We start from the raw sequence: 19,911 nt of genomic DNA, 5'->3' as shown, positions 1-19,911 counted from the left end.
AGTAGAGCTTTGACTTTGAATTGAACTCTGGTTGTGTTGTGTTTATTTTGCTGCCACCACATGTATTGGAGCTGCCATGTGCCCGCTCGGTTATGTAATAAAATCACATTAGAAAACACTTGGCCAGAGTCAACAGCTTGGCCCGATGTTGTTTTTGTTGTCACCATCGTCCACCTGCTCCTCCTGGGACACTGCTTTTTTTTTTCCTCTGCTCATGATCAGCGCTCTTTTACCTTTTTAGATTTATAATGCGGAGCGTCAACCTGTTCCCAGAAATGAAGAGAGAGACTAGAGAGCACAGCAGCGTCCACAGCTGTGAGGTCAAAGGGCAAATCTGACCGAGCTCCTGGTGTGGTCATAAACAAATTTAGACGGTGTGTGGTAGGGCTGCACACAATGGAAACTCACGCTGTATTTAATAGTCAAATGTAACAAGGACTATCCCTGTTAAGACAAACTAAAGGAGATTTAGAATATCTGTGTTTCCCATAGAGTCTACGTGTATAATATTGTCTTTATTTAATTCATATTTAATCTTTATGTAGTCCAGTATAGTTACTTTTAAAAATGTTTATGATATGGGCTACAAAGTGTGTTTTTGTGATGCCAGTGAATAGTCCAAGCTGCTTTTCTCTGCTAATGGTAAAAACATATATGATCAGGTAACAGACTGACAAGGACCTGACATGGAAATATAAAAAATCAACTGGACATCACAAACTTTACTCTTTTATCTCATTGTTATTTGGACGTAAAGTTCATTTTCAGATTCTACTTGGTTGTTGAATGGCTTGATTTTGCTTTTCAGTGTGTTTTGTATCATATTTCAAAGAGCCAAACGTTTTTGCGTGGCCTTTAGCGTCTTCACCGTGTGTCTGTCCAGGTTCATGCATTATCTGTACGACGAGCGCATATGTGAGGTTAATTGTTAATCTCTATGATGCAATGAAGGGTAAGAGTCGCACAGGATGTGAAATGTAATTACCTGACCAAGTTTGAGGCATAGATGTTGCAAGGCCTTGACAGATGCTTTTTAAAATGTTAATCGTAAATTAAAATTTTAATAAGAATTGAGATTGAGCCCATTCTAATCGTCAGTGATGCTTGTTTTTTTAATCAAGCGGTCTACAGCCAGTCCTCTGTTAGTCTAGAGCTTAGACTTTAGAGGAATAATGTATTGTTTATGTTCAGAAAATTACATTTGAAAGCCATTTTATTTGTTTTTAATAAAGAAAAGTAAAAGCTAATCTATTATAACAACAATAAACGATAATACTGAAACTAATTTACGCCAGTGACACCGTAACCCTAAAGCAGGGTTTTCCCCAAAAAACTATTCTTAATGTTCCAAAAAAAAGCAGAAATGAAACACTTTGTAGTTATTTTGGATCTCTAGTGAGTCATACACTTTATTTATTCACTTCTCTACTGCTCAAATCTTATTGTTTCCTGAGAGTATCTGTAAAGCTGCTCTCTCACACATTTCTCAGCCTTCACTGGAGCAAACACAGGGCTGATCTAAAGCACACTTCTCCTCCTCCTCTGAGTCTTTTCACTGTAGAGACCTGCATGCCACTGTTAAGACGATCGGCCGTTACATAAGACAGTATAAGAATGCTCTGCTTTATACTCGCACTGTGGACGAGATAACCCTGAAGGAAAAAAGCAATGGGGCCTGCTGCTCTCTTAATGCGCTCTACGTTTAGAGCTCCAAACATGTCTCATATTAAAAGTATACATCAAGATTACCTCAATATACAGATGTTTTGAAGTGGGATATATTAAAAAACTACAGAAAAAGATCATGATTAGTGATGGTTAAAACTACATGATGTCAGTGACACTATAACTCTAAAGCAGGATAATCCCAGATAACCTTTTTGAAACATATCACAAAAAATTAGTTCAGCAGCTATGATTCAGTAACAACGAATCCCACTTATTGAGAAAAACTAATTATTGAGCCTGAAAATGTCTATCATATATGTAACGTAAACTTATTGTATAGTAATTAGGTCTAAGCGATGCCCCCCTCGCGCTCCTATGGCTAAAATAAACCGATTGAATCACTTTCTGCACATAGTTTCATCGTGTGTGTGAGTCAAAGAGGAGCTGTCACATGGGAAGAAGAGGGAGCTTGTTTATGATGTCCAAACTCAGGTCAGAACAGACTGTGCTGCCTCTGCGCTCTCATATGGCGTGGGGCGCTGCCAGGTGCACCCGGGCCGCCCGCTGCTCCAGTGTGAAGAAGAGCGCTTTACGTTGGCGCACATTCAGCTTTAAGACGAGGACGTGCTGCTGATGTAGGATCCACTGTGAGGAACAACGTAATTACAATCTGGACGTTATACCTCACTGAACAGTTTTAACCGCTGAGCTACTCTCTTTTTTCTGCACTAAAAACCTAAAAATGATTACAGATACAGATTTTTGTCCTTTTTCTTAAGTTTGCAGTAACGATATGACGACGTATCATATTGATTCATCACAATTTTCGATTACATTTATTTTATTCTTTTAAAAACAAATAAAATACATTGTTAAAGAAAAAAGAAATAACTCATTCTCCAAAGTCTGTGCTCCAAACCACCTGCTTTTACTGACAAAGTACTGGCTCTAGACCTCTTGATTAAAAAGAGCTGAGCATATCATTAACATCAACAATAAGAAAATGTCTGAATAATTGCACAGTCCTTTATAGCCGTACAAATCGTGCACATGGCAAACAGATAATGACAAATCTTATCTCTTCAATAGTTTTATACAGTGCATTTCATACAGAAACATGAACAGCTGATATAAATACGAGCTCATGTTAAAATATGTATGTCAATTCAGCTCTAAATATACAATTAGCATAATATTTTTTCAGATTTAACTCGGTTTAATTATTATGCAAAGACACCAAATGCTCAGTCTCTATCGCTCCATACTGTTCCCTTATACTGCAGATTTCACTGTATAATTATTCCCCTGGGCTGTACTTTAGGCCTAAGCTCCTGTTGGGATTTCATTAGGCGATTTCATCTGTGATCTCAGTGAACTTGTTATTTTCTCACTGTCTGCATAATTGCTAGGTTACTACTATGCTGCCAATATGTGGGCACTGCTTTGGTTTGGTTAGATTTGACAGTCACGTGACCTGCGAGCTGGTTTCAACATTTAAATCAGAACATTTCACTAAATTCAGAGCTTGTCTACGAGTATAATATGAGAAATCAGAATGTTATTAGACACGGGAGGTATCGAAGTGGTTAATACTCCACTTCTTCTATAAAAAATGGCAGCAAAAATAAGTTTTATATCATAGCAGTCCATTCATATTTTGTGCTAGACTTCAGCCTCAGCCAAGACCATTTACAAGCCACATTGAAATATTCATTTTTGTCAATATCATCCTTAATTGTGACCAGTTTACTTGTTGCATCTCCGTGATTTTAAAGGGATGTTGCTGTTGTTGTTTTGGTTGTAACCTAATCTTTGATATAAAATGCCTCCAGACGTCACGTTCTCCATATTGTCACCCTGAGTTTTATCTGATGTGAATGTCTCGCAGTCTAAGCGTGTCCAGTCAGATTCTCCAGATTGTGTTTGATGTCAACACAAACGCATGCGGCGCTTTAATCCCTCAGCTGTTTGCCAAAGGTTATCAGGTGCAGGAGCAACACGCAGACAGGAAGTAATGTTTAACTAGCATCGTCACAGAGAGCCAAATTCTGAATGACGGAGCGAAGCAGGACTAGACCAGACATGTGTCCTTTGATATGGGCATAAACTGCAGGATGATATGCACTCACCTGAAGGATTATTAGGAACACCATACTAATATGGTGTTTGACCTTTCACCTTCAGAACTGCCTTAATTCTACGTGGCATTGATTCAACAAGGTGCTGATACATTCTTTAGAAATGTTGGCCCATATTGAGAGGAGCATCTTGCAGTTGATGGAGATTTGTGGGATGCACATCCAGGGCACGAAGCTCTCGTTCCACCACATCCCAAAGATGCTCTATCGGGGTGAGATCTGGTGACTGTGGGGGCCATTGTAGTACAGTGAACTCATTGTCATGTTCAAGAAACCAATTTGAAATGATTCAAGCTTTATGACATGGTGCATTATCCTGCTGAAAGTAGCCATCAGAGGATGGGTACATGGTGGTCATGAAGGGATGAACATGGTCAGAAACAATGTTCAGGTCGCCCGTGGCATTTAACATTTCAACATTTCTGCTGTTGTAGCCCATCCGCCTCAAGGTTGTGCATGTTGTGGCTTCACAAATGCTTTGCAGCATTCCTCGGTTGTAACGAGTGGTTATTTCAGTCAACGTTGCTCTTCTATCAGCTTGAATCACTCGGCCCATTCTCCTCTGACCTCTAGCATCAACAAGGCATTTTCGCCCACAGGACTGCCGCATACTGGATGCTTTTCCCTTTTCACACCATTCTTTGTAAACCCTAGAAATGGTTGTGCGTGAAAATCCCAGTAACTGAGCAGATTGTGAAATACTCAGACCGACCGTCTGGCACCAACAAACATGCCACGCTCAAATCACCTTTCTTTCCCATTCTGACATTCAGTTTGGAGTTCAGGAGATTGTCTTGACCAGGACCACTCCCCTAAATGCACTGAAGCAACTGCCATGTGATTGGTTGATTAGATAATTGCATTAAGGAGAAATTGAACAGGTGTTCCTAATAATCCTTTAGGTGAGTGTAGTTACCATAGATGACAAACGTGACAGTCCTTCCATTGCAGTAACATTTGACCTTAGTGTAGCTGCAGGATTCATTTGACTGGATTTGTCTGGTGTGAAAGGGGGTGAAGAGCGGAGAAAGACATTCAAAAACGCTGAGATTGGCACAAGGCCCAGCAACTCCAGGCAACTGTGCAGCATCTGGTTTAGCCATTTGAACGTAAGAAAGCTGAGAGTTTGAACACTGGCTTCAAAATTCTCAAACTTTTACCGTGAACTTAATTCAATTTAAACATAAATACATTTTTTGCAGAGCTGGACCTGTAGCATCTGTAGTATTCCAGTGGTTCTTAAACTTTTCACTTTGGCTTTCCAAGTAGAACCAGATCTAAACCTGGACTATATCGGGTCTAAATTGCAGTTAGAGTGACTTTAAATGAGACTAAACCATAGATAAGGTTCTTCTAAATGATGATTAACTCAAAGAAGGACAAAAACATGTAAAGATTTGTCTCTGAATGACTTATTTCAATGACTTCTGAAAGTAAAAAAAACTAAATGTGGAATGTGGACACAGCCATGAACCATGGACAGTCACCTGGCACAGTGCTTTCATTGTTTGTCTTCCTGTTTAGTCTTGAGGATTATACCACTGGCTTCCTACTCACCTGCTTTGACCCACAGTCCGAGTCCCAATCCGCTCCCCTCTGGCCCACAAACCCACACATCTCCCACTTAATTGAACCCAGCGGACTGACAGACTTTATTTACACTGTGCTGGACCTGTGCCAAAAGGGGCATTTTCTGCTGTGTCTAATTCCAAGCTTTCGGAAGTTTAGCGCCAGTCCAACCAGCAGCAGTGGGAAAGCTGTTTAAGTGGCCTCCCTTGACCGGATGGTTTAAGACCTCAGAGGGTTGTGTTTCTTAAGTGGTCCACAGCTAGACACTTATGAATAGAGTATTTATCCATAGTTACCCAACGAGCTGTTGTTGTACAGTGTGCACCGGACTGCTAAATATTTTGCAGAACCATCGTATAAACTAAATATTATGAGACTTTACGCATCAACAGCAACCAGTGAATCGCCTTTATGATATACATTCATTGATTGTTTTAACCATTGACCAATATCTGAGCCAAAAACTCAGTAATGTTTTATAAATGTGACTCATATCCCACAAAGTTTCTTCATTCAACTTGTTTTTTTGTGTTTTTTAATGTAATAATAACGTGCTCACAATCAAATGACAGTTTTTTCCATCCCTGTTTAAATAAAATGCCATCGCGGACAAACAGATTATTCCTCTGCCAGAATCCACAAAAATTATCCACAAAAGGAATTCCTAGAGCTCTGCAAAAACCCCTTCAGCCCGACGTGAAGCTGGCAGATCCGACTAAACTTCAACAAAACTGGGAGAAGGAATTAGAGCAGTTATTCCCGACTTTAACTCCGTGTCTATAAACGATTTGAAGAGCACTATTATAAGACCACTTCTTAAATAAGTTGAGACTTTGCTTTAGGGTTGGTTAATGTACCTAACTTTCTTCTGCTCTTCAAACTTCATCGTGAGTGAACATGGTCCTTCTTATGTTTTAATAGATCTGTAGTCAACTAAAGATTTGTGCATCGACTAAATGAGACATTGAGGAGTTAGAGGAAGGTCTCAGGACAAGAAAAGTACTACTAAACTGTATTTGTAAAAGTACTAAATTGCATAGTTGTGTGTAAAAAGGCAGATTAAATTCATAATTCACTCTTAAATGTCCGTCTAACTCACCCAGCGCCTTCTTCTTTCTTCTCTTTTCTAGTCTTTAGCCACTCGTCTGTCAGTAAAAGCATCTGGTTTGGGGCAGATTTCAGACTTTGATGGAAGAAATTGTATTATTTTTTGCGTTTAATGGCAGTGATTAAAAGTCTGTGCTTTTATGTCCATGAAATCAATACTAAGTGACATTTTTATTTTGTTTTCGGAGTTCGGAGTTCGTTCAATATGAAGAAAAAAATGAAGTGATTTATTGAAAAGTGATACATTCTTTTCCCATATGGCCCAGCTCTACCTACAGCTCTACTTTATAATACAGTTCACTGGGTTTCAACAGCCGGTTCTTGCTCGTCTTTCACAGAGACACACTGCACGAGAATCATATCAAATTTACATAACAGTATTAGCCGTCATTAGTCATGCAGCAGCCCGGGCTCTCACACATGTGCTTTATAAATGTCTGTCACGCCGCTTCAGGACATCAGACCTGCTCATAATAATAATAATAATAATAATAATAACAATAACAATAACAATAATAATAATAAGCAGTGGATTGGACAGGATCAGTGACTAATGATGGATTTGTGCAAATTTAGAAACAGGAAATGCAGTCATCATATGCTTATTTATGTAGTGCAAAATTATATAAGTGTGTATATTAGTGTTTTCAACTGTAAATTTCACACATATCTGTAGTTATTATTAAATGCATTGTTTTTGCTTTTTTCTATCGGACTTCTATGTAGGAATTCTCAAATGTGGCCTTTCGTCTTCTCTTATTGTAACTACTTTGCATAGAAAATAAATATGTAAATCCAGTAAATGTTTAACTAGTGTGTTGAATATTATGCGCTTCACGTTCCTGTGTTAGCCGCAGCTGCCAATCCTTCACACCAACTCGACTCAAATTGTCACACTGATGTCAGTGTGTCCTCTGGCTCTAAGGTCAAAAAAAAAAAAAACATCCAGAAACACGTTGCTACAGAAACAGAGCCGGACGCACTCCCCTCCGTAGTGACGTGTCGGGGGGCCGGCCTCCGCTTCATCCAATCGCACATGGACAATGAGAAGAAGCAGGCGATATTAAAAGAGAAGCTGCTATTTTTGGGGGTTTGGAACGTGGCATTACTCAGCAGAGATGTCAAACGATGTACTTTTGAGCACTTGTGTTGAGATTATGAAACCATTTTCAGAGGGGAGCGTGGTCTGCCTCGTGTCACAGGGAGGCAGTGTGTTGTGAATCTAGAGCACGGCAGGGCATCTGTGTTAAGTTATGTGTCTAATGCTCACCACTAAGGAATTTACTGAAAGCTGGATTTAGATTGACATTAGAAAGGCGACGTTTTCCTGTCATTTGATGCTTTAGTCCAGACAGATTGTAGTATAATGTAGGTATTTTGATAGATGAAATCATGATACTATTAGTACAACTGCAATACTACACTGAGTTAACCTGAAGAAGACAAATGCACATATTTATTTTGATTATTGTAATGTTTATGAAGATGCACTGACGCAGTTTAGTTCCTCCTCTTAATCTGATGTTGAACCATGACACAGGAACAACTGTCTGGGTTTGCACCAACATTTTACATCTCTTTCTTGTCCCTTTCTTCTCTTTGCCTATGGACAGTTTAAATACAAACATCTCTCCCTGTTTGATAATTAGTTAAACTCCAAGATCACGCTCCTCATAAAATGTGCAGCTGATCATGTGGACAGTCAGAGGGTCCCGAGGATCACGCTGAATGTCTGAGATTCAATAAGAAGCATTTGTGTTTGAATCTAAAAGCCCCAAGAAAGAAATACCAGGCATAGATTTGTTACGTGAATTCACAAAATCTACTAGCTCTGTCCATTCATAATACAGCCCAGCAGTAAAATATGCAATTAATCAATCCTCTTAGTCATAATTTAATGTGCCTGTAAAGCAAAAACAAACTTTGCACAGACTACAATATTAAAAGTGACAAAGCAGATATCGCCCGCCCCGTAATTATGATGTATTAATTACGCTCTGTTGATTGTGTGTGAGGCTGTATTGGTTTCCTGTGCTAATCAAACATGGCTGACTTGCATTAGCTCAGACTGCGGGAGCGCCGGGTCAGATGGGTTTCAACTGTTGGTGTGATCAGGTGACCGCTGCTCAGTTCTGCCCTCTGCAAACAGAAAACAAGCTCAGGTTACTCTACGGCTGTGTCTGCTCCGTCTACTGCGTACTAACCAGACGTTTTATGCTATTAAAAGTGTTGTTTCTTCAAAATTATATCAGTAAAGATGAAGAAACAGTAGCCACGTGGTTACAGGAAAGGATAAGAAAGTTTGGTGAAAAACAAAGCATTAAATACATTACGAAAGGGTTTATCTAACATATTTGGAAAACTATAACATTATTGGCTACAAAGTAATCAGACTAACACAAAATCGTACCGAAATAGTATCAATAATAGGTAAATATTACTGTTAAGTGGATGGAAAGTTTATATTTAGAAGTCATAAATGCATTTTGAATTACTTTGTGCACTTTGAATGACTTTTTGTGCTGTACAAATAAACGTTCCAGGCCTAAATGTGACAGAAAATCCCATTATTACTATTATTATACATCTGCAGAATGTTTAGAGGCTTTCTCAGTACAGGAGTAGATCTACAGTGGTCAGTATTTTTTATTACACAGTCTTTTACTGCTGAGTCAAAGGTACTTGGTCCTCCTCCGCCCCTTCTTTCTTTGTTTATCTCTCAATGCTCAATTATATAACCAACTTATGTAATACCAGCTAACTGCAGCAGCATGACATAAGGGTTGGAATATTTCATGCCAATTTATGAATTTTAAGCTTTCGGGATGCCATCTGTCTCTTACTAATGTAATAATTAAACCGAACAAGTCAAATTAAGTAGGAGTTGTGTTGTGTGAGCGGTTGCCATCGAGATTTAGCGCCAGGAGAGGAACTGAACTCGGATAACCAAAACAAGTTTCTCTCTAAAGACGCAAGGAAAAAGATTTGTATGTCCGGAGCAGTCCGTGGAGAGAGAACATAAGGATTACATAGAGAGCGGTGTCAATAGTTTAAATACAGATAAAGAAAGAAGCGGTTTAGATGTGAAAGTTTGAGTTTGTGGCTGACTGACGGTAAAAGTCTGATAAGCTGCAAAACAGTGGGGATGGACAATATTACAAACATTCTATTCAAATATTTTTTTACTCATTAGTCAATCACAATGTATTTCTTCTTTTTCTGTTCAAACACAAATAAAAAAGACTTTTCCAAATTATATTTCATGAACATAAACAAGACAGAATAGATCATTTCTTCCTCCAAAGTGAATGGACAGTGCATCTCCTTAAAAGTGAATTATTACTTAAAAATAAAAGCTTTTCAAGTAATTCGACATGTGGTATAATGTTCCTAATGAAATACTGCATATGAGTAGTAGTATACTATTACTATTTGACTCAATGAGTACTATGAGGGCTATAAAAGAATCAAACATACCATATTTACCATATTATTCTACTGTTGCGTTTGAAGACATTGCTTTGAGCTGTTATTATTTTATTACTTGACATCATTTATCTCGATTTACCACATCCATTCTGGGGAAATTCAAATATTCAAGTATAAAATATAAAGTCTTAGCTTGTGTTTCAGTCAGTATTTTAGCATTACCTCACACGAAGCACATCAAACCCAGCGTCTCACAAAGCCGTGTCTTTCTAGTGTCGCTGACAGTTCCCTGACAGCTCCGTCACTTCAGCTTTCAAGACGACGTTTCAAAGGACAATATGAAGCAGGAGAATAACATTATAATGAAAACAGACATTGTGCTCTGCCGTCAGGAAAGTCTGAATAGTGTAAAGTTACATTGATTTGAAATATGTATGTCTTTTGCTTGTTTTTTGTTTTTGTTTTTTGTAGTCCTTTATAAAGCTGCCTGTTTAATGCACTGAAACTGAATGTGTACTGTGTTATTCAATATTTTAATCTTGTTTTTTTTGTTTTTTCCAGAATTCAAAGAGTGCCCAGGGCCTGGTTGGACTCAAAAACCTTGGAAACACGGTGAGTACAGCAAAACAAACAGGAGATATAGACTTACCACTAAGAAAAAATGCATTAATTTACGGTTAATCAACAGTAGTGTATAAATCTGTTTATTAAACGTCTCTGTTCAGCCGTAGGTGGTTTGCCAGGCAACAGGCAGCACGCCACTCTGAAAATAAACAGTGCATGTGTGATAATGTGCACAGTAACCTAATCACAGGCCTCTGAACAGTAGAGAGAGGGAGGGAGGGTAGGGGGTCTGTGTGCGACCGGTTTGATCTGTCCCAAACGGCACGTGTCCCGTCTGCCCCGAGTCCACACGTGATGCACATGTTTATAAACACAGTGGGTCGTTCAAATTCAGCTCAGTTTTCTCCGCTTAAATGACGTCGTTTCTATGCATGTTCATCTATCTTTATATTTTATCTTTCTTTATCTTTCTAAAAGTGCACTGTGTAACTTTTCAGGAGGTTCTGTCACATTCTAGGCTCCATCGTTTTTACTTGACTTTACATTGTCCACATGGCAGTAAACGCATCTTATGACTTTATCTGAGTGACCTTAAAATCGCGCATTGTTACCATCTCCTGCTTGTCTCCCTGGATATAAACAAGCTTAATACCGTACTGTGGAATATTCCAGGCAAAGCAATAAATAACAACTCCACAGAGACGGTGGACCCTCCAGCAGGAAAGTTCCGTATCGTACCTGCACGGCGCTGTTTGTGTTCTCAAGCGTGTTGTGTTCATGTGGTTATCGGCCGGTCACACTGAGGCTTTTCAAACCCTGTGTGACTGAGGTCTCGTTTACCCTCGAGCTAATCTACTGTACAAACCAACAGTCTTACACAATTTGTTCGAAAAGGTGAAAAATCCCTTGAAAAACACGCAATATTACTGAACAGGCTCATTTCTCCACAGATCTGACGGGTTACTTGACTTTATCTCTATTGAAAACAGGCAGGTGTGGTATATTTCACCAGAAAAGTTACATAGTGCACAATAATTTTACTTTACTGTGGTTTTCACACGTGTCAGTGGCTCTGTGGAGTGACCCCAGTGGCACTAGGTTTAGTTCTGTTTACTTTTCTTTTGGGTCAGCCGCGTTCACACACACCGCATCATTCACCCTGAACACCATGAGCCACGCGAGAGTCCATCAGCTGATCGCCAAACTTTACTCTGTGACAATGCGCTTCAAGTGAATCCACACGCATGCATGCATTTGCTTTCCCGATGCATGGTGGTGTTTTCTTTCACCTGTGGCTAAATACACTGAGGACGGGCTACGCTGGTGGTAGAGGAGGAAAAGCTTTTTGACCGACAGAGGCAGGAGGAGACTGTCGCTGATATTACTCGATCCAAATTCCCTCGTCAGATGAAAGTGTCAAACAGCAGCTTCAAATAGACGTGATCTCAACGCTTTTTGCTCAATTCCAAGCACTTTTACTGTCACAGCGGACTGGAGCTACTCTGAGACGAACCGGACGTTTACTGTGGCCCAGAATGTGACTGTGGCGTTCGCTCTTTTACCAAACCAAACTAGTGGCAGTGCGAAAGCGAACTCAGTCTCTTTGAATTAATTATTAACCTTGTGATCCTGGCTTTCAATGATCTGTTTGAGAAAGATCTAAAGAGTTCAGTGGCAGCAAACGTGAAACAGTGAGCACCAACATGAGGACGTATTATTGTAGATCTATCCATCTCTGAGTCTGATTTGTTGTGTTTTGCAGTGCTTCATGAACAGTATCCTGCAGTGTCTCAGTAACACACACAGCCTCCGAGACTACTGCCTGCACAACAGTCACCGCAGAGACCTTAACAACAACAGCCGCACCAACACCGCCCTCATGGAAGGTACGGGACACCAAAAGGAGGGGGCGCACCGGGGAGGGATGAGACGTTCAGAAAGGGGACAGCATGTGCTCACAGGGTTCAAATAGTTCAAAGTCCAGTCTGTTTGTTTGTTTGTCTGCTACAGTTAGGAAAGGAAATAAAGACTTGCATTGTCATACATCTGTATTTTCTATTTATTTTCAAATACATGACACAGATTGTTGTTTTCTGTTTTTTGTAGAATTTGCCAAGTTGATACAGACGATGTGGTCCTCAACCAGCAGCGAGGCAGTCAGCCCCTCTGAATTCAAAACACAGATTCAGAGATACGCACCCAGATTTGTGGGTTACAAGTAAGTCCCATCTAGTTATTTTACATAATAACTTATAATCGCTATATTTCTGAACCGTGTGTGTGATATACAGCCAACAGGATGCTCAGGAGTTCCTGCGGTTCCTATTGGACGGTCTGCACAATGAGGTCAACAGGGTCACGGTCCGGCCGAGGGGCACAGTCGAGGACTTTGACCATCTCCCGTAAGTTTAACACCAACGCACCCGAAATAGAGACAATTCCACTTATTATAAACCCATAAAGTCTAATGGAGATGGAGATTCTGTCATTTCTGCTTGTTCTTTTTAACCGGGAACATTCAGGACATTAATATTAATAAGATAACGTTAAATTGAAAAGAAAATTGTGATTGATCAAACACTGGTGTGGTGATTTGGTTTATTTCAAACAAGTAACACTTGTTTGAAAGGCGTAATCAATCATAATCAAACACAGACAGTCAGTAAGAAATGCATCAATACATTTCAGCACGTTTGAAAAGGAAATGGAAGAACTTTTTTCATCTTACTCATTGAAAGTTCTAGAGAGTCACAGTTTATATGTGTCCTCTGTTTCTTAGATATACGGTAATATTTTAAACCCCGTGGCAGCGTTAGGTAACCTGTATCACTAACCTCAAATATTTCTAGGTCAAATCTGAATTCTCTCTATATACTGTAATATTTTATGTAAATCCGATTCATTATGTGTAGCCCAGTTTTTCCTGTACAAAACGTGCTACTTTCAGTTCACCCAGATTTGCGCATGAAGTAGGTCAGGTCTCTAAATAGCCTCCAGACGACGCCATCACCCACTTTTCATGATTGGGAATTTAGCAATGCGCATTTAGCCTGGTTTCCACCGTATAAACATGATATTAACATAATATCTATTGTGTTGTGTTCTATTTTAGGGATGAGGAGAAGGGCAAAAAGATGTGGAGCAAATACTTGGAAAGAGAAGACAGCAAAATAGTTGGTAAGTAATTTCAAACATACGACAACCTCACAGACACAAGACCAAGGCCCTGACTCAGATGTTGTCATGACATTTTATTGCCTTATTATGGTTATTGAAGTGACGGCAATCAGCGAATTCTAAATAGACCTGTCACCATAATTACTATAATTACTAAATGATAAACGTTGGTTGTTGTGTGTGCCTTTTCATTGCACTTGTGGGGACTTTTTGTTGTACATTTGCGGTGTTAAATAGTTTATATCATTATAGATATTATAGTGAATAAGTTATTTATTTCAGCACATGTAAATTATGACATGGTTCATTACAAACTTTCTGTCTGGGATTATCTACATCTCTCTTTGGTGATGTTTTCAATAGAAATATCACGGTCCACTTTATCACACTTCTCCTCTGGATTTGACTCATCCTTCAGTGCTGCTTTGACCTTCTACAGATCTGGAGCTTGTCTTGGTCAGGACTTTCTTAACTGGAGGATTTGACCTATTGTGCATGTTTTTGGTTGATGAGGGAAACTGAAGTTCCCAGAGGAAACTCAATGAGACATCAGGAGCAAAGTGCAGAGTTAAACCCAAAACCTTACTGCTGTGAGACGAGAGCGCTCAGAGGGCTTCAGAATTTAAAACCTCCTGACTCCTGACAGGTTTCCTCATTGTGCTGAAGGATGAGTGTCATTCAGAGGACTTGAAGTCCGATTACATCACCTCACCTTACCCTACTTCTGATCATTTCCCATGAAAAGGTTGAATCGTTGGTAGAAGAAAAACAGGCTCCTGCTCCACATCTGTGTCTGACATAATCACATTCTACAATCTGAAAACTGCCAGTTGCAACAGGCAGCAACACGACCGTGTTACGTACAGAAATAGGTCATGGTTTGTGGCTAACTTTTAAAAATGATACGTTGGGTCACACATTTTATAAGCCACAATGCAAAAACACTTGAACAGGGCAGAATCTGTGTCCCATTTAAGCCTAAATAAACAGAGGGGTGCAACAGGAAGGACATCTGGTGTTCCTGCTCACTACAAGGGAAAAAGCTCTAATAGACTCGTGTGAAATTCCATTTGTGTGGCCTACTGAGGACACTCACAGGCAGCTCGGTCCTTGTTATCTCTGACTGCGTCATCACTGGTAAATTACTTCCATAACGGAAGCACAGTCGTGTGATGATATGGTCCATTCACTAGAAGAGAATGGACCACATTATCGCACTGTCTCTAGGGCTCGTGTCTCTGGTGCTGGGTCCTGTACTGATGCTAAATAAACTGCCTCTTCTCTTCATCTCTCAGGCTACTACGATTTGTTCTACAACATGAAGTTTACACAAAAAAGACTTTACATTTTGTTCAACTCAATGTAATCACAATGTAGAATTTAAGTATTTTAGCCACATTACCCAAGTATCTAAGCCTAAACATAACATGCATTCTTAGTATCTATTGACATGTAAAATGCAGGTGTAAATATGTTTAAAATATATAATACAGTCTGTAAACATGTGTTAAATAAGATGATTTGTGTTTCAGACCTGTTTGTGGGTCAGCTGAAGAGCTCTCTGACCTGCAGCCACTGTGGGTTCTGCTCCACTGTGTTTGACCCCTTCTGGGACCTGTCTCTACCCATCGCCAAGGTTAGACTCACACACACGCAGACGCACCCCTGCACACACACACACACCCCACACAAACACACACTTTAGATCAATGTAACTGCTGGACTGTGACTTCCAGTCTGTTGTATTTGTGGGTTTCACTGTATCATACAAAGTAGTAGATTTATTTATCCTCTGACAAATTTAAACCTTAATGTGTAATTTGTCTTAGTTTATTCTTTAAATGTAGATCCCGAGTTAAAATTGCTCCATGTAACTTTTCTTGAGAAAGGCCCCCTGCTGGTGTCTCCATGGAGATGTTATCATGCTCTTACTCTGTCAGCGGGATCGTTTCTCCACAGATCTGACACATCTGTCTGCATATAGATTTAATGCAATTTTGTGGAACATTCCTGGCAAAGCAATAGCGTCTCCTTGGAAACAATCAGAAAAGTTACACAGTGAACCTTTGAGAAAAACTAGATTTCTGCCTTTATTTAAATCTGTCTCTTCGATTTACAACATATTTTATTCAATTTCTTTCCTTTTATTTCATACTGACACATTTCAAACTTTGATTTTTCACTTTCTGTTTCTGCTCCTAACATGAGTTCTCTGTTTCGCCCGTGTCTCTCTGTGCTTCTCTGTTCCTTGTTGTGTATTCTTGTGTATTTTTGTGTTGTAAATGTCCCGTCGTGTGCGTGCTAATGTCGCTGCGTGTCTGTTTCCGCTCAGAAGGGCTACGGCGAGGTCAGCCTCATGGACTGTATGAGGCTCTTCACCAAAGAAGACGTTCTGGATGGAGACGAGAAGCCGGTACGTGCCAAAAATAAGACTTTGATCAACAAACTAAAGCAAGATGTGGGTAGAGTAGGATTATTTTATTACTTTTAAACATTTTTTTAGTATTAGAACTATAGCTGTGTTGTAATGTGTGAGGTTCTGTGTCCACGTCTCCTTGTGGATCGATGTTTGTCCAAGTAGCAGCGATTATACTCATCAATATTACATGTAAGTTAATAGTTCTTAAGTGAAAACAACCATAATTAATTGCTAAGTGCTCAGTTGACATAACGTGAGGTTGTACTGATTATAATTCAGCTTTGGATTATAGTATTTCTAATTTTCCAACTGTTTCCAACTACATTTTTCCTTTCTAAATAATATCTGGGTTCAGTTTTCATGTTTTATCTGATCGTTATAATCAAATGGTTTTCAAATCTGATGTATCTATTGGTTTGAGTAATGAAAAATGAGCACAGTTGCCACAGTAACTGACAAATAAAGGCAAAATATTATATCTTTTGAACAGGCAAAAGTTCCCACAGTCTTGCCAAAAAACAGGAAGCGTAAACTCGTACATTTAGCAGCTTTTACACTTCTGAAATACTCTAACCAGTTTCCTTTTTCCATTCACAGACGTGTTACAGGTGTAAAACTAGAAGGAGATGCACAAAGAAGTTCACGATTCAGAAGTTCCCCAAGATTTTAGTTCTTCGTATCCTTTTTTTTACTTTGAATCGACTCTGCTTTAAACAATAGACACATCACTTATTTACAATGTTCTTTATACTCAGATCTATCGCTTTTCCTTTAACTCTAACCCTGTTCAGACCTAAAGCGTTTTTCCGAAGCGCGAAGAACCAGCAAACTGTCAACTTTTGTAAATTTTCCCATGAAAGACCTGGACCTCCGGGAGTTTTCTTCTGACAACAGCAGTAAGTGAAAATGAAAAACAACACATTTGCTCCTAAAAAGTGTAGCAGTCGCTCAACGCATCAGCTGTAATTATGTGTTTTTTTTTGTTTTTCAGTCAATGCAGTGTACAACTTGTATGCAGTGTCCAACCACTCAGGCACCACTATGGGTGGTCACTACACAGCCTACTGTCGCAACCCCAACTCGGGAGAGTGGTACACCTTCAACGACTCCAGGTACATTCTAACGAGGCAGAGAAATGTACAAAACAATGTTCCTTTATACTTACTTTTCTGAGTCAGACATTTCCACAGAGATGTTATTGCTTTGCCTGAAATGTTTCACAATATGATGTTTAAGTTGGCGAGTTATGGTGTCGATCTGCCTTTTAAAACACCTGGAGTTGAATAAAAATAGGACAAGATCTATCAAAACTAGAATGTCATTGGGATAATTTAAAAAAAACGTTTATTCAGTTGACAGAATTTAGTTTTTCTTTTGCTATGGGTCACACCTGGACAACTAAGCGACGTTTTTATCGATATTTCCCCGTCCTAAATGTCCACGTTCTGTTCGCAGAGTAACGCCAATGTCCTCCAGCCAAGTGCGCAGCAGCGACGCCTACGTCCTGTTCTACGAGCTGACGTCGTCTTCGCGGATGTGAGGCTGCGGCGGGGACAGGCTCCGCTCTGACGCCGAGGGAGAGAGACCCCTTAACGGACTGGAACATTTGTTTCAACAAAGCGCACACATGAAGGCACACACCAGGGGGCGATCTCCCGCTCCTCTCCCTGTTTGTATGTGTGTCTCTGGGACGAGTGTGCTGTAATCTGAATGGGTGTAGTCGAGTGTGCGTGGACAAGACACAGGGCAATAATCGCATCCATCTCCAGTCCCTCTCTATGCACTGCAAACTCCTCCTGACGACGCCTTCTTTGCTTCTGGTTTGCCTCGATCATTAAAACTGATTTGTTGCATTTTTTGGACTTTTTAAACTTTTGATTTTTTGTTATGTTGTTTTTTTTGTGGAGGGCGGGGTATATTTGAGCTTATTCACTTCATTATTATCTTTTTGGATGACAGTAACACACTCCGGCCTCTGTATCGTATCGAGTTCCCTTCACGTGTGACTGCTACTGACGTTTTTAAAGTGCTGTGAACGAATGAATGGACGCTATTAGGATTAACAATATACAACGCCTCATTTTGTGTGTGAGGCCTTTTCTTCCTCGTCTCATGCCATTGAACAACACGAACGAATGTTTTAAGACGACAAAAAAAAACACATGATATCTGTATATTTTTATATCCTGATGCAATATAGAGAATGTACTATTCAATGGTGCTGAAATGACCCGTAACTGTTTTCAGTTGGTTCTTTACCAGGTTTCAAGAGAGACAAAAATATTATTTATGCTTCGAAGTGATAACGTGACACACTTTTTAAACAGTGGCCGTCAAACACATGGATATATAAATATAAATATATATGAATAAAGTCAACAGTGGTTTTACTTTTACTCTTTTCTGGTCTTTTTATTGTGTTTAATGTTTTGAAAAAGACGTCAGATCAGTTTATGAGTAACTGTATCATCATTTGTACTCAAAAGGAACATACTGGGGTACTTTGGAGCAGCTATGCTTTAAAAGGAACAAATTTAAGATTAATTTTCAAGGTTTATTTTCAAATTGATGAAACTACGATGCTAAACTAAGTAATAATCTGATCCAGACTCGATCACATGTTACAGAGCATGTAATGGCACAAATACAACAGGAACATTACTGTAACATTTTGTCTAACCAAAGAAATTTAGACTTGCTAATTTAAATAGCTCTGCAGCGCCCACAAGTGGTCATACAGCAGGTTTGCAATACAGTGTATCACAAAAATATTACACCAGCACTGATACAGAAAAAAACAAATGCAAAGAAAGAAGAAATGTGTGATTAAATCTAGCTGCATTTTTCTTTGGATAAAAAGGGGGAAAAAAAGACATTTGTACCTATTTGGCATTTAAAACAAAAACATATTTTAGACAGATCTTCTTTTGTTGATTAATGTGAACGCAGCCAAGTGGAACAAGCAGCGATATACGACTCCAATCAGAAATAAATCAACATGTTCGTTATTTGAAGTCAGACTTTACACACTAAAACTAGGCCACACTCTGGTTTTTGCCTGTGGCGTTGTGTAATTCAGTGACATACTTCTGTCCTGTTACATATATAAGATGTACCATTATCCTGTATTTCCTGTTCACAGTTATTCTGTCGTTAAACTGTCCTACTTCCTGCTCCATTATCCACAAATGGCCTGTTTCTGTCTGAACCAGAGTCAGTGAGGGTCCATCTCCTGAGGCTAAAGGCAGCCCACTCATTATTACATGAACTTACACGACAACACACTTACACCAGCGCGTTTTAACAGAAAGTTTTATTTATGTATTTGGATGTTAGTATTACTCAGCAGACTCACTAAGATCAGCTTTTTTACTCCAGTTAGAGAAAGTGGTCAGATATTTACACTAGATCTTAAGTTTTTACACAAATTAAAGCTACATTGTTTTACCAAAGTTGTATGTTCTCTTTTTAATTCCACACATTTCAGGACAGAGCGTTTTCTGTTTTTATAACTCCAACAGCAAACTATTTAATATCTTTATTCAATGTTTTAGAGTAAATCTGCACAGGTTTATAGAGCCTTGTCACAATCAAATAAAACAGATTTTTAATGAAAACACCAACTTATTTCCTCCATCTGAGAGTTTAACATCATCCCATTCAAAGCGTATAGTTTTTTATGTATTTTTAAAGTCTTAATACATATATTTTTCATGTAAAATATAAATTAGAAGCAGCATTTTTCTCATTTTCATAATACGTACATGTATGTTTGTTGTTTCCATAGGTTTATAATGCAAATACAGTATAGGCAGACCTATACTGCAGTTTTATTACTAT

General features: G+C 39.1%; 1 protein-coding gene across 9 annotated transcripts in view; it reads left to right on the top strand.

Annotated features, from left to right (window-relative positions):
* The window catches only part of LOC117380277 (ubiquitin carboxyl-terminal hydrolase 2-like), a 41,142-nt gene extending 22,675 nt beyond the window's left edge, over nt 1-18,467 (top strand). For 5 of the 9 annotated variants that reach the window (XM_055225994.1, XM_055225993.1, XM_033977057.2 and 2 more), the window contains 11 exons: nt 10,473-10,523; nt 12,238-12,361; nt 12,582-12,693; nt 12,767-12,877; nt 13,588-13,652; nt 15,185-15,288; nt 15,985-16,065; nt 16,669-16,747; nt 16,863-16,967; nt 17,063-17,183; nt 17,527-18,467. In XM_055225994.1, coding sequence (XP_055081969.1) covers nt 10,473-10,523; nt 12,238-12,361; nt 12,582-12,693; nt 12,767-12,877; nt 13,588-13,652; nt 15,185-15,288; nt 15,985-16,065; nt 16,669-16,747; nt 16,863-16,967; nt 17,063-17,183; nt 17,527-17,611 — 1,038 coding nt within the window. In that variant the 3' untranslated portion in view covers nt 17,612-18,467. The remainder of the gene's footprint in view (nt 1-10,472; nt 10,524-12,237; nt 12,362-12,581; nt 12,694-12,766; nt 12,878-13,587; nt 13,653-15,184; nt 15,289-15,984; nt 16,066-16,668; nt 16,748-16,862; nt 16,968-17,062; nt 17,184-17,526) is intronic. The other 4 variants (XM_055225996.1, XM_033977058.2, XM_055225995.1 and 1 more) reach the window with 1 other exon arrangement.
* Nucleotides 18,468-19,911: the final 1,444 nt, after the last annotated feature.

This window comes from Periophthalmus magnuspinnatus, chromosome 13 (assembly GCF_009829125.3).
Source record: "Periophthalmus magnuspinnatus isolate fPerMag1 chromosome 13, fPerMag1.2.pri, whole genome shotgun sequence".
NCBI lineage: Eukaryota > Metazoa > Chordata > Actinopteri > Gobiiformes > Gobiidae > Periophthalmus > Periophthalmus magnuspinnatus.
Note: the sequence above shows the minus strand (reverse complement) of the source record. Positions and strands in the feature narration are given on the sequence as shown.